A 15,468-nucleotide genomic window follows, 5' to 3' on the forward strand; every position below is an offset into this window, starting at 1 on the left:
AATAATTTGTTATGCCTATATTAAGGGCTGTGCGATTGCTTCTTGGGGACAGTTTAGAGTTCAGATGACATGCTAAACTGAGATTAATCTAACATAGAAGCTAAAGCTCCTGACCTCTTCCTTGCAGCCATTCTGGAGAAAGGAGGGTAACATGCAAGCAAGGAGGACAGACTAGGCAAGTTCAACCAGAGCCATTGTATGTGTGTGCGTGTACACATATAGAGAACCTAAATGAGAAAGGACTTTAATCTCAATGCATGGATGCAGTGTGAAGAAAGAGGCCCCAATTCCGTTTTCTCCTCTCTATGCCCCCTTTATTTCTGGAACATGTCTGGAACTTACCCCTGCTTATGAAAAAGCAATATACTGTAATTCCAATGGTAGTGGCCACTGTGGCCCAGTACAACTGCCAGGGAGCTGAGGGACAGTGGTAGTTAGCCCACGTGGTCAGGTGACATCAGGACTGACCTCACCTGGCTGTGGGGACTGGCAGGATATCCCGCCAAAGAATTTTAAAATTAAATTTGCCAGAGGCCCAGAGAGTTGGGCAATGCCTTGTTGGCAGACCTGGCTGAACCAGTTTTCAGTCGAGTCTGCTTGTGGGGCATAAAAGCCGGTTATGCCGGTTATTGAGAGAGCGGTTGCTGAACAGTTTGGTGGGTTTCTGGATGAAACATCGGCTCTTGATCCATTCCAGTCCGGCTTCCGCGCTGGTCATGGGACCGAGACGGCTCTGGTTGCCCTAACAGATGATCTTCGTAGACAGCTGGATCGAGGTGGGTCAGGGCTGCTGATTCTTCTAGATCTGTCAGCAGCTTTCGACATGGTCGATCACAAACTTCTGGACCACCGCCTTGCCGACATGGGGATCCAGGGCACAGTCCTTCAATGGCTGCGCTCGTTTCTCTCTGGTCGGGGACAGAGGGTGGCGCTTGGGGGGGAATTGTCATCGCGCCACTCCTTGGTGTGTGGAGTATCTCAGGGTGCAATACTCTCCCCGATGCTTTTCAACATCTTTATGCGCCCCCTCGCCCAGCTTGTCCGGAGTTTTGGGCTGGGTTGCCATCAGTATGTGGATGACACCCAACTCTATCTGTTGATGGATGGCCATCCTGACTTGGCCCCAGACACACTGACCAGATGTTTGGAAGCTGTGGCTGGATGGTTACGTGGGAGCCGGTTGAAGCTAAATCCTTCAAAGACAGAGGTCTTGTGGCTGGGGCGGGACGATATGGGATTGGGGGGGCAACTCCCATCTCTTGCGGGGGCGCAATTAGTGCCAGCACCATCCGTTAAGAGTTTGGGTGTAATCTTCGACACCTCCCTTTCCATGGAGGTGCAGATTGCAGCTACAACAAAGGCGGCATTTTTCCATCTCCGCCAAGCTAAGCAGTTGGCTCCTTACCTCTCTCGCCCTGACCTAGCCACTGTGATCCACGCGACGGTCACCTCCAGACTGGATTATTGTAACTCACTCTACGTGGGGCTGCCCTTGAGACTGACCCAGAAACTCCAGCGGGTGCAGAATGCTGCAGCGAGACTCTTTACGGGGTCTTCGCTGCGAGATCACATTCACCCGGTGCTATACCAGCTGCACTGGCTCCCGGTGGAGTACAGGATCAGGTTTAAGGTGCTGGTTTTAACCTTTAAAGCCCTATACGGCCTAGGACCCTTGTACCTACGGGACCGCCTCTCCTGGTATGCCCCACAGAGAAACTTACGGTCTTCAAATAAAAACATCTTGAAGGTCCCAGGCCACAGAGAAGTTAGGCTGGCCTCAACTAGAGCCAGGGCTTTTTCGGCCGTGGCTCCGATCTGGTGGAACACTCTGTCACAAGAGACCAGGGCCCTGCGGGACTTGACATCTTTCCGCAGGGCCTGCAAGACAGAACTGTTCCACCAGGCCTTTGGCCAGGGCACAGCCTGACTCCCTCCCCCGGCAATCTTCGCAGAGCTCTGGCCCAATGGTTGCCAGTGGCTTGAATTAATTAATTTTATAATTGAATGATTTTAGAGTGTTGTTTGTGCTGTACTTTTGTACTGTTTTATTGTTGTTAGCCGCCCTGAGCCCGGCTTCGGCTGGGGAGGGCGGGATATAAATAAAATTTATTATTATTATTATTATTATTATTATTATTACTATTATTATTATTACCTGGCAGTGCAGTCGGAATTGGTTTTACCACCCACCCTGCATATTGTGGACATGCCCAGTGGTAAGCAGGTAGTGCACATATATGACCTTGTTGTGGAACTGCTCGGTCGCCGTATTCCAGGCCAGGAAGGAAGGAATTCCAGACCAGGAAGGAATTTGCCAGTAGACATATTGGGCCTGTCTGGTGTTTTTGCCTTCCTCATAGCAATTGTAACCACTTTTGGTGAAAAAAGGCATGAGGTCATGTCCTTTGTCTAAACCTCAGGGTTGAGTGGATCCGAAAGCCCAGCTAGGAGCTGACAGGCCATAGAACATCCCTGAATGGAATCCTGGTGGGATTACCCCATTAGATTTGTGTCAATGGGTGCTACCCATTTGCCAGGATCAACCCTGATAGAGATATCAGCCAGCAATCTCAAACTGGTGCCATGCCTTTCTTACCACATACACATTAACCAAGCCCCTCCCTCAGTAACTACTGGCCCTCTTTGAAACCCTATAGAGCTGCTATATGTTGGTATAGACAATGCTGAGCTAGGTGGACCCAATGGTTTGACTCAGTATAAGGAAGATTCCTCTGTTCTTATCTAATAAACTAGTTATTAAGGTGCCACTGCATTTTCCTTGCCTTTTGAAGAAGGTTCCTGTGGTAACCTTTTGTGCATTTTGCATATGCATTTTGCATATGATTTGCATATGCATTTTGCATATGATTTCAGACACCTCTTATCTTTCAAGGGAAAATACATATATTATGGCAGATTAAATATATCGTGTATTCCAAAGAAGTAAAAGCTAATAGGAAAGGAAACTATGCAAAGAGCTTACAAAGCTGTGAAGGAAATCGGTCATACAATGTAGTAGAGGAATAAAATGCCTGAACTCTGCGTACTATGGCACTGTGTCCAGAAAAACTTGCCTGGGCATGCTTGTTTATGAGACACTATTTGGTTTTCTAACATGGACAATAAGAAAGGGTACTTTCCCATGTGAATTAAAATAATACTCAAATAATAGCTTGCCTTAAGAAAGGGAGGAGGGAGGGAGTGAGATACCAAGGCTACAGTACTTTTAAAAGGGAGTGACCCACAAAGGAGACATAGTAGAAAGCCAATTGCTCAAAAGGTTTTGTTTGTTGCTTGCTTCAGCCTTGCAATGAGAAGTTCTTCATTCTTTTCTCTCTCTCCTTCAAATGAAATAGCATTAGTGCATCATTTATTTATTTTTGTGATGATCATCTTGTTTGTAAAGATTGTTTACAAATTTGACATTCTGGAAGTAAATAGGCATTCCTGCAGCAGGGAGGAAAGTTGCTGACATGGCGTCAGATTTCTGAACATCACCTGGTGCAGCCTTCCTTTTCGAAAGCTGAACCTTCGTTTGGCTAATTCCCACCATAAAACTCAGTTTTTTATTTTACAAATTCAAAACTTGCAACTGCTGGATGTTTCTCTGTTGTACCTCTTGGGTGAATTGCTCATTTGGAAAAGCATCCGCAGGTGTTAAAAGCCATTAACATGCTTTCATCTGGCCCCTGAACACTCATCGTGATTAAGCTGGCCAAATGCACAGCAGTGTTACACAAATGTGATGAGCTGAAATCCAATACTATAATAAGGGATAGAGCCTGTCACTATTACTCAAGCTGACCAGTACACTTCTGATAAGTGGTTGTTTCATTGAATTAAAAAAGAAATACTACACAATGTAGCAAGAAGGAGGATTGCCAGTGCAGTAGACCTCAGTTTTAAGTAAATTTCTTTATAGATTTCACCAGTTTCAACAACAATGTACGGTATTTCGTCTTTGTCCTAGTTGCTGGGCATCTGGAATGCATTCTAAGCTATGATTATCTTTGGTTTTGTCTAGTGACCAGTTTCTTTGGTTACCTGTGCCACATCCTGTTCATTTTGTGGGTGGAATGAGACACACGAATTTTCCTATCTGCAGACATCGTGTCACAATGGAGAGATAACTGGTTTTATTAATGCATCCTTTTTCACATTGCTGTGATGAAACAGTACATACCACCTGCTATAACAGAAGTCAGTATGCACTGTGATATTGCTACTGCAGTACTTCCCACAATCTTGGCTTGGTTAACGTGCCTGAGTTCAGTGTGAGGAGGCTCTTATTTCCATAATGATTAGGCTGATTTTATATATGTATATTCAACTAAGGCAAGATCATGCCAAATGTTGGAGCATTTATGCAGGAACATATCCAAGAAGCAATTTTGCAACTAGACACTATTTATGATTCTGGCATTCATATCTGTGGGTCAGCAAACGCTATGTAAAGTAACTTGTTTTACTGAGAATGTCCATTAACCATGATTGCCTGCACACTTTCTAATTAATGTCCAAGGACTAAAAAAATTACTTTTAAAGATGACTTAACCACTGGTATAAAAGCCTTAGGATTTTACAAAAACCTCTTAAGCTATTCCCATATCCTCTGAGTACTTGGCTCATACTCTATGTAACTGTTCATTTCTTGCAGTGGCATAGCCTGATTGATCTATTCATTGTTATAGCTATTATTATTGTTGCTGTTGTTGTTGTTGTTGTTGTTGTTGTTATTAATTGGATTTATACACCATCCTTCATCAAAAGATCTAAGGGTGATTCACAAGATAAAATTACAAGATAAAAGCACAATTAGTTAAGCTTAGTTAAGCTAACTGCAGTTTCCAAAGTAATAAATAAATCTCAATAAAGCTAAAATGTTTACCATTATAAAGAAATGCTACGGTGTCTTGCAAATTATTATTTGGTGCCTTGGTGCCTTCTTTGCATTATGACTGTGGTTTATGATTTTCCATTGAAAGTGGCATAACATGCATTTGCTATGCTATCCTATGTATGCTATCACTCTGATTTGGAAACAGGTTCTTTGCAATTTCATGAAAGACCCATAAAATGAGGAACCATTGCTATTTCATGCACTCTATCAGAATTTTTCTTTAATGTAGGGGTTTTCAAAGGTGAATATAAGAAAAATGGCCCTGCACTTTGCTAAGCCTCTGCTGTTTCAGTATGTTATTTTTAATGCCTATTAGTTTCTATTCTCCACTGTCAGAAGGTAATGGGACTGGCTGAAGCGTGAGCAAAATCAAGCTAGGCTGCCATGTATTGTGATATATACTTAGCCTAGCAGCCTTCAGGATGGCACCATGCTATTGGTTGAACCATACATTTTTCAAACGAATGAGCTGTTTTCTTAAATTAGTTGTAATTGGTACTAATTGCCTAAAAATAATTACAGGGTTTTGTTGAGGCAGGATAACAGAAACTGGTGAGCTTATTAAATACAGCATTTCAAGAAAATAGGAAGCCTGCTTCAATTGCTTTAAGAATTCATCCACTTCAGAGACTGTTTCAGAGTATTAATTGGGGTAAAGCTCTGGCAGTTCTGAGCCTTAGGCTACGTATATATGTATTGTGATACATGGAAGCCTGGCTTGATTTCAGAATTGCTGAAATGAAATAAGAAATGAATCCAAAAGTCTTGAACTAAGTTAGTCCTTAGTTAGTTAGTTAGTTAGTTAGTATATGAATAAACAAGCAAATCATTAAAACACAAATACCCAAACATTTATGGAAGAGTCCATCCATATTTTAGTTATTTATGATTGAGGCAATGTGAAGCACGTTTTTTGGCACATTAACCTGACAGCTGTGAGGGCTCATAGACAGAAGGAAGACTAGTCTTTGACTGAGTTCACCAAGAAGAAAGCTCCTGTATCTCAGTGTACCTGCAGTGGAGGGATGAAGGAGGGAGTTAGTTAAGTTAGGCTGCAGGTTGCGCTAGATCCTTGAAAGCTTTATAAAACTTGCTGCTCATTAAAAACCACACTCATTTGCTATTAAACTATTCCGAATTTGTTTAACACACCAGACAGAAGTTAAATAAGCCACAACCAACCTTTAACTACCCAACACATTTTTGTACTTGATATTGTATTTTTGTTGCAAAGACAGTTTTGCCAGATTAATCACTTCCACATTAATTACCAAACTAATCATTTCAACACCACAATAAACCTTTACCCCTTTCCTGTGCTATCTTGTTCCTCCATTCCATGTTAAAATATGCATAACACATCGGGATCAAGACTGCAACCTGCCGTTACAATCCTAAAAATCCACACTGCATACATTCATTATACTCTGATTTTATATATATAATTATCACACTGATATAAAGTGATTGCTCCCTCTGCTGAAAACTATGTGAAAACCAGGGCACATGTGCAGAAGAGAAGCTGTGAGAATGAGAACAATGGTGGAGATGCCTGTGCAAAAGAGTTGCTATGGAAATGCCTAGAAATAATTCTGAAGGCTTACTTGGCAAAAGCCTTTATGCGTCTTGTTTTGGGGCAGTTTTCAGAGTACCAAAGCCAATGAAACAAATTCGTGGGAACGAATTCTCACGTTTTAAAAGATAAAAAGGCTACGTAAAAGCAGCTATGTTTTTGTTGTTTGTTTATTTGTTTTAAATCAAGGTCTGCAACTTTTACAGCACTTCCTTTCCATCCAATAGTTACAGACTGCCTGTAATCTGAGTTATGGGAATTAGAAATTATCTTGTCCAGAGTCCACAGGATTCTCCAGAACTGTGGTATGTTTTGAGTGCCTTAACAAGAGAAGGACCTTAACTGATAATGTATTGAAAATGTACAAGCAAGAATGCACATCACTTGGCTTAAAATAATTAAGAAGCAAGAGACAAGCCCCCTCCTAAAGGATTGTGGAGGAAAGTGAATCTATTTTGCTCCCCCCACAAAATCCCTTGGAAATGTAATTTGACATGCTTAATATATTCTAAAAGGGTTGTTTTTGTTGAAACAAACAAACAAATGGAGGTGAATGGAAGCCACATATTTTAATTTTTACATAACAGTTTAATTCACAAATCCAAATGGACAAAACACTGAGATCAAGCCTTGCCAAACCATGGGGGGAGGGGGCAGGGTGAATCAGCCACTCCAGCAGCGGAAGCCCAATACAATATATGTGTTAGTATATATTGTGGCACACCACCTTGTTAATTTACTGTATATGAGTTGACAGGATCTAAACATTTATTTATATTTATTTATATATTTATATTTTATGTTTTTTAAAAAATAAATGAATTAAAAAATTGTGTTACCGTATCATTCCAGAGCATTTGTGACATGGTGTATAACTGAATACAGCAGATGGAATTAATAATTAATCAATTAATCAATTACTGAATCATTCTGGGTACCATTGCCTTGGAAGGGAGTTGAGACCACAAGGATTATCTAGCCCAAACCCCTGTGATGCAGGAATATTACGCCCAATGTGTGGCTTGAACCCATGACCCTGAATTAAGAGTCTCATGCTCTACCGACTGAGCTGTCCTCCGCTCCCAGGTTGCATTCATGGCAATTATACTTAAGGAATCTTGAAGTAAGACAGGGCAGTGGGGAAAGGGGAGGGGCTTGCTATGATACAATGTGACAATCCCCATAATTCTGTGATTACACTCAATATGGTTATACAAGCACCTATAGGAAAATCATCACATTCTAGTTTCATTACTAATTTTATTAACTTTACAAATACTTAATGCGATAGTCTTGCAAATAATTAATCACATGCCTTATTATCTATAGCAAGTGATCAGGAAGCTGAGAGCTAGTATGTTTTGTTCTTAAAGGATGCATGTAATCAGGTTGGTGTGTAAGGCAGATGAGCTTGCAAACTTTGTAGACGTTTACATAGTATGGTATGACTAACAGAGAAATCTGTGAATACATACAGATATGCGTAGATGAGAGCTGTTTTTGTTCATTGAAATCTTCTGGTGGTCCATTGCCAATTTTACCAGATCAGGCACCATTTGTTATCCCTACTCCCTGCCTGCGTTAAAATTAATGCAGTAATTTAATGCAGCAGGGTTAATACCCAGAATTAGAAACCATAAAGTTCTGTTCATTAGATTTCACCCTTGCTGTACAGTGTATCAAATGCATTATTAATATCCATCTAGCACACATGCCTGTTCAGATTAATTTTTATTTTGTTATTATTTAGAGCTGCATTCAATTTATAAAGACAATAGACATCAATATATAAATATAACATGATGCAAAGAATGTATGTTTTGTACCACTCTACATGTTGTCCTCCATTTTCTAAAGCTTTAAATATATTGCTTTCTTCATCTTGCCAGATGAGTATGCTGGTTTTTATTTTAAAACTGGGTCCTAAAAAATCTGAACTGGGCATATCTGCTTTTACTGCCAGAACAAGGCTGACTATAATACCAGTGCAACATAATGGTCTCTTTATTCCTTTTTTAGATGAGCAGGAGTCAGTGCAAAAGAGGACTTTCACAAAATGGATCAACACTCATCTGGCCAAGGTAATACATTTTTCTGATTTTTCCTACCACCTACAGGAAAACTAGCAGATTGTTATTATTATTTATTATTTATACACCACCCATCTAGCCACTCTGGGCAGCTTCCAACAAAAGATTAAAAATGCATTAAAAATCAGTCATTTAAAACTTCCCTGAACAGCCAGCAATCCCTAAACAGCAGAGCAAACCCACCACACTAAAGGAGATTTAGATGTGGCGAAATTTTCCCACAATCACCACCAGGCTCAGCTTGGTTTAGTTGCTCTTCACTGCCAGGGGAGATCCCTACTACACCCACTGAAAGGATGAACAGATGGAAGCTACCACTGGTGGAAGCTAGTGGAAGCTCCACAAATGGGGTGTTTCTAGGGTAAGAAGGGGGCAGAGCAGGGCCAAACAAGGTTCTGCTTGTCCAATGATTGGCAATGGACTCAGTGGGTGTAACTACTTCTGCAAGTTCGGCCTCAGCCCACATGAGTGGCAGGGCTTTAGATGCAACCATGGCTTTGCCTCTCTGTTCAGACCTGTTCCTCCCAGAGGGTTAGGAATGCTTCTGTAGTTGTATCCAATTTGTTTGAGGCTTTGAGGGAAGGAAAGCGGATACAGTTTTCCATAACTGCAATGATTTAAAGTCCAAAAACTCTTCTATGTGGAAACTATGTACGGCAATAGAGGTTGCTAGGTATTATCAGTAGAAACTTGTGTTTCCTGTATAATGCTGGGGAGGAAATAAAAGGGAAATTGAAGAATTGGATGTACTTATACTTCTAAGGGCTTCTATTTCAAATTCCTAAAAATATAGTATTACCCTAAGTTTCATACTGACAACCTTGGAAAGTTAGCCTTGTAAATGTTTTGACTACATTTCTAAATATATATGTGTGAGAGAGAGATGTACTTTTAAATACATTATTTATCTATGCTTGATTTGGATTAACTTCACATCAAAGATTTGTGACAGTATTGTGTATTGAAATGAAAATGTTACTGCACTACTTCACTACAGTTGCTTTTGAAAGGAATGACTCAATATTTTTCCAGTTCAGTTTTCCAGCCTCAATTTCCAAATATGAGTGGATACTGTTGGGGGGATTATGGTGTACATTATTAGAAGTAAGTCAAACTTACATCCCATCCCCCATCGTGTTGTTATTGGCATTGTGACAGGAAAATCCCAATTTCATACATTCTTCCAAAGAAATATGTTAGGTTCTGGCTTCACTTCTTGGAAAATGTCTGTGGGCATTTTCAGAGGCTATCCTCCCACCTCTGCAACCTCAAGGAAATATTAGGAATAGCTGGCTTTGAGCTTGTGTGTTCCCTATTGCTTTCTTTCCTCACCTAGTAAGGGAAGAACAGATGAAGTTCAAGATCCTGTGTTCATTTAAACTTTTTATTTCTTTGATCTTATGGGATAAAACTTGCATTCTAAAAATTATCCCAGGGCTCCAGATGGATCCTATGTTTCAAAACCTAGGGTATCCTGGTTAATTTGTTATGTTCCCACTGGAGTCAGGGTAGGAGAACTGGAAAGTTAAGAGCAGGAGCACATGAACCTGAGGCTTATTCCTGATCTCTCCCCAGGAAAAAGAATCCCTAGCTCAAGTACCCTATGGAAAGGCCCGGTCATTTCCCCTCTATAGCAAATAGAAACCACTAAGACCACAATCTTAGATCGACCAAACACATAGTTGAACAGTTCCACAAGAAATAGTGATGGCCACCAACATGAATGGCTAAAAAAGGATTAGACAATTCATGGCAGATATGGCCATCAATGGCTCCTTGTCATGATGGCTATGTTTTACCTCCACTGTCAGAGGCAGTAAACCTCTGAATGCCAGTTGTTGGAAACAACAAGTGTTGATGAGCTCAGATCCTGCTTGCTGGCTTCCTCTAGGCATCTGATTGGTCACTGTGTAATCCTATACAAATTTAATAATTACCGCTGAGATTATTGGAACTTTACACATAAACAAGCACAGAATCAGCTGTAAGGCTATGTTTACCCTGGAAAAATCCTGACTACTTTCAGTGATACTTAATTTTAAGTAAAATGTGTACCTTGAGCCTAGAGGTCTCAGAAATAGGAGTTCCTGATACACAGGGATGAAACAAGAGCTAAAAAAATCTATCTGATGGCTAAGTGAAAATGTCTTTAATGAAACTGAGGACAACAGGGCATATCTTTTCTGTGGATAGCACATAGTAGTAAAAAAAGGTGGACTACAAATGTATTACGAATGTGCTTAAATCTCTCCAACTAAAATAAATAGGAGAGCTGGAGTTTTTCTAGATCATGCCCATTGCTTGAATGCCTGTATATGAGTGTGTAATTGAGCACTTTCATTAGGCAGAATCACCATTGCCAAAGCCATCACAACCCATATGCTTAATTAGTAATCACGTCTGAGTTTACGCATTTCAGCGAATAAGCAGTGTGGGGGAAAGCCAACATGCTGACCTTTTAAAAATGCTTCCACTTAATTCATATGCCTCCTACTGTGTTCACAAAATTACTTGTGATGATGGCTCCTTAACAGCAGAGTTGCATGCTCACACACCCTCGTAAATATCAGACCTGCTGAGATCAAAACCCCAAACCATATGTGCTGCTATTGTACGAAGATTAGTTATGATCTAAAATACTATGACACTAGTGCACTTTTATTTTTTGGAGCCGTGCTTGCCTACCCCCCACCCTCTGTCAACCCCCGTCCCTTTACACCTGACCAGCCCTCTCCCCTTAAAGCTTGCCCCAGATCCTCTCTTCCCACTCCTTAGAGTTCCCCTCAACTCCCCTTTCTCTTCTCCTCATAACTGACCTCAAACCTCCTCCCCCCAAGATGTGACAATCAGCTGATCATCAGGTCTTGAAAAGCCACTTGTAATGTGCTGCCTTGTGGAGAACTCTGAATGGGGTTTGCAGACACCCCTGCCCAGCTAGGTTTTTATCTATCCTGCATGTGACATAATATATAACAGACATATGGAAGGTGGGTGTAGCTTGGCAGAATGGCCTAGTAGATCAAATGGGGAGGCCTGGGACACTGGAGGTGCTATTGGTCTACTATATCTTGGTCTACTTGGTCTACTATATCAGAGATCTATCATAAAACTTATATTACTCTTCCACAGTTGTTGTAAACCTTGTGTCACACAACCTATTCTGCTTTTGTGCTTGCAAATTTCATAAAGCTAGACTGTCTTGATTTAATGGCACATTCACCAACTTAAATCAGTATTATTTATACTGTATAAATAGCTTTGTGATTGAACTACAGTTGTACCTTGGAAGTCAAATGGAATCCGTTCCGGAAGTCCGTTCAACTTCTAAAATGTTCGGAAACCAAAGCACAGCTTCTGATTGGCTGCAGGAAGCTCATGCAGCCAATCGGAAGGGGTGGAAGCTGCGGCAGGTGTTCAGGTTCTAAAAATAGTTTGCAAACCAGAACAATTACTTCCGGGAACGTCTGAGTTCCAGGGTGTTCAGGATCCAAGGTACAACTGTATTAGTAGGTAGCATGTGTGTGAGCAAGGCTAGCTCAGGGATGATGGGAGTTGTAGTCCAACAACATCTGGGGACCCACAGGTTGAGAACCGCTGCTTTATGAGGTGGTCAAAGTTTCACCACCCTGCTTCTTCAACCTTAACAAAAAGCATTGAAACCATAGGGCAAGGCTGCATTTCCTTGGGGCTAAGCAAGAAACACTACCTGCATCATGACGTAGCATAGATCCCATGGGCATAGTCATACTAGTCTCCCCCTTCCCACCCAAGCAGGGAGAGTGTCTTAACATGCTCTGCTTTCCCTGGGAACTATGTACTCAGAGATATTCCTGCCTGGCCCATAGGAAATCAGACTTTCTGTATAATCAGGAGCCCATTTTTTTTTTTTTAAAAAAAAGAGTAGGTTGAAGGAAGACCCTTGGGCACCTCACCAACATCAGAAATGTGTAACCAAACCACCCACCCCTTTTCAAAATTTTGGGGAACATTTATTCTGCCTCATGAAAGCTACAAATAACAATCCCATCATTTTCATGGGGGAGAAATGGACTGGTGGAAAAGGGAAGCTATTTTTGACCCATCCTGAGTTATTTCACATACTAGTGTTAGCCTTCCTTTGCTGAGGAGAGACGTTGATATGGTGAATAACTGTATGGTTAGCCACTACTAAATATGATTGATCTATAACAGACCAGTAAGAGACAAAACCAGCAGGTATCAGCAAACAATGTGACTCCTGTAACAAAAGATCCAGCCGTAAGATATAATATTTTCTGCTTTGTGAACCTATTGCAGAATAGGAGTGCTATGCCCAGTTATGTTGTCTTAGCATCCTGTGGGGAAATACTCTTTATGAGGCCTCCAGTCATCTACGTTTAATCTGTAGGAGCAGCACAGGAGACTTGTGTGTGCTGTACAGGCACGCATTTTCATAAGCACAGACTGCATGCAATAAAGTAGGCATCTTAAGATTTATGACAATGCTGTTCTATTATCCACCAAGCAGCTAGAGAACACACAAAGATTTATATATTCGGATGGCATTACATGAACAGAGTCAAGTGCTTGTGTAAGTTAAAATATTTGGCTTCTTTGAAAATTGGACAGAAAAACATACAGTAGGTGTACATACTGCAATAGTTTGACATTTGTCAGCATCACCGCTGAGACTTGAGAGTAAAGCAGACAGCAAATATGGTAAATATCTGCAACAGTTATGAGCTAGAAGAATGATATTGTCAGTCTTACTGCTTCTGCTGTCATGCCTTCTCTTACCTTTATGAAACTTAACCAGTTTGCCCTGCCTAAGAATCAGAAAAATATGCCACAACAAAAAGAAAACCCGATGCTGTATCAAAAACATGTTGCTTTGTGTTATGTTTGCAGAACACCTCGAGGGGTAGATCCTGTATCTCCTTACAAGGCTTTTAAAAATATAAGAACAAGGCAATCCCTTCTTTCAGTGAAAGGCTCTGCAAGTCTTTGGGTTATTCTGCTTCATCAAGCAGAATAACCATTCCCAGCTATAAACAGAGCAAGCTCACTTGCATGTGCATATTCCTATAAATAGTTTGGATGGGTAGTTTCTTCATAACAAGTCCATAGTCATCCTTTTCAAGACAATAGAATGGGGGGAAAGTCACCATTCTACAACGGTTCAGCTTCTGTTTGATTATTTTCCTCATCCTTTGACTTCCTCTGCATTAATCTGTCACAAACTATTGTGAGATTTTAAAGCTTTGTTTCCAGATCATGGAGGGGCCACTGGTTACCGTTTTATGCTGATAAATGGCTTTTATTACTGCTGGTCTGTAAAAAAACCCAACATTCTGGAGCTGTGCTCCTCTTCATTTCTTCTCCACTACACCACTGAATATATTATACCACCCTTACAAGAAATCTTCAAAATGTAAATAGAACGGCCAGCAGCAGGGAGTAGGATAGAGATGCTGCACCTGTGGCAGGGAAACAATGCATAACTCAATAGTTCTTTCCACTTCTTTTCCTCCCAGCGCAATCCTCCCATGGTGGTCAATGATCTGTTTGAAGACATCAAAGATGGAATAGTATTGATATCCCTTTTGGAGGTTCTCTCAGGACAAAAATTGGCAAGTATTTTCCTATGACATATATATTATTTATAATGTATTTTTAACTTGCATCATCATTATTAATACGCCATGTTAGTGTGGCTTCAGATATGTGAACATTTTTTAGGCATAGAAATGCCAAGATTCACACACACACACACACACACACACACACACACACACCGTGCCACTCAATAAGTAATGTGTACAAACTTTATGGAGTCTCCAGTTTCTGATTGATATATGAACCAGCAGTCCTGGCAGGATCAGGTTCAATCAGTGGGTGGTTTCAGAAAGAGCTAGTCCAATAGGCAGCAAGTGATATTTAGGTTGCAAATTATATCTATATTTAGATATTTAGGTTCAGGGTCGGGTGCCAGGCAAGGATTTCCCAGGCAAAACCAAGCACAACTAGAGAAGCTTGATCAAAAGCAGGTTTCTTCAACAGACAGTTTATAAAATAGAAAATAGAAATCTATTCCAGCATCTCAGGCAAGCTGAGCTGCTTCAACCCAGAGCAAATTAGGGCAGAGGCAGGCTAGGGCAGGTATTCAGAGTACACAATTAGAAGTGCCAGTGCTGGTCTGCAGTAGCAATTCACAAGGAGTTGTTTGCACCAAAATGAAGAACCTTTCAGTTATGTGCATCTCACTGACAACTTTGTCATACTATAATAACAATAATAATTTATTATTTGTACCCCGCCCATCTGGCTGGGTTTCCCCAGCCACTCTGGGCGGCTTCCACAAACACCAAAAATACACTAAGTTGTCACACATTAAAAACTTCCCTGAACAGGGCTGTCTTAAGATGTCTTCTGAATGTCAGGTAGTTGTTTATCTCTTTGACATCTGATGGGAGGGCGTTCCACAGGGCAGGCGCCACTACCGAGAAGGCCCTCTACCTGGTTCCCTGTAGCTTTGCTTCTCGCAATGAGGGAACCGCCAGAAGGCCCTCAGCTCTGGACCTCTGCGTCCGGGCAGAACGATGGGGGTGGAGATGCTCCTTCAGGTATAATGGGCCGAGGCCCAGTATACCTTCAGCTGGGATGCAGGGAAGCAGCTGAGAGGCAGTAGTATGTGACAATGTCCTGAGCTAATTCCTCAAGCACTTGTATGAAACCTGTGAACACTCATTCTATATAAAATATGAAACAAGATTTCAGCAAATTAAATAATTTTATCATAAAGTTAGTCATAGACTGCAGACCATTTAGTAGAGTGACATACAATGTTCTGAATGAAATTTGCTTCTAAGCATCTTTTTTGAGGCATATGACTCTCACGGCCCTTTTTACTTGTTTAAATTGCACTT

The 15,468-nt window shown here is 41.1% G+C and overlaps 1 protein-coding gene across 1 annotated transcript in view; it reads left to right on the top strand.

Annotated features, from left to right (window-relative positions):
* Positions 1 to 15,468, top strand: part of SYNE1 (spectrin repeat containing nuclear envelope protein 1) — a 286,933-nt gene that overhangs the window by 33,609 nt on the left and 237,856 nt on the right. Inside the window, exons 3-4 of the mRNA XM_083434682.1 lie at positions 8,493 to 8,554; positions 14,077 to 14,172. Coding sequence (XP_083290808.1) covers positions 8,493 to 8,554; positions 14,077 to 14,172 — 158 coding nt within the window. The remainder of the gene's footprint in view (positions 1 to 8,492; positions 8,555 to 14,076; positions 14,173 to 15,468) is intronic.

Source organism: Podarcis tiliguerta, assembly GCF_965153285.1.
Source record: "Podarcis tiliguerta genome assembly, chromosome: 3".
Taxonomy (NCBI): Eukaryota; Metazoa; Chordata; class Lepidosauria; order Squamata; family Lacertidae; genus Podarcis; species Podarcis tiliguerta.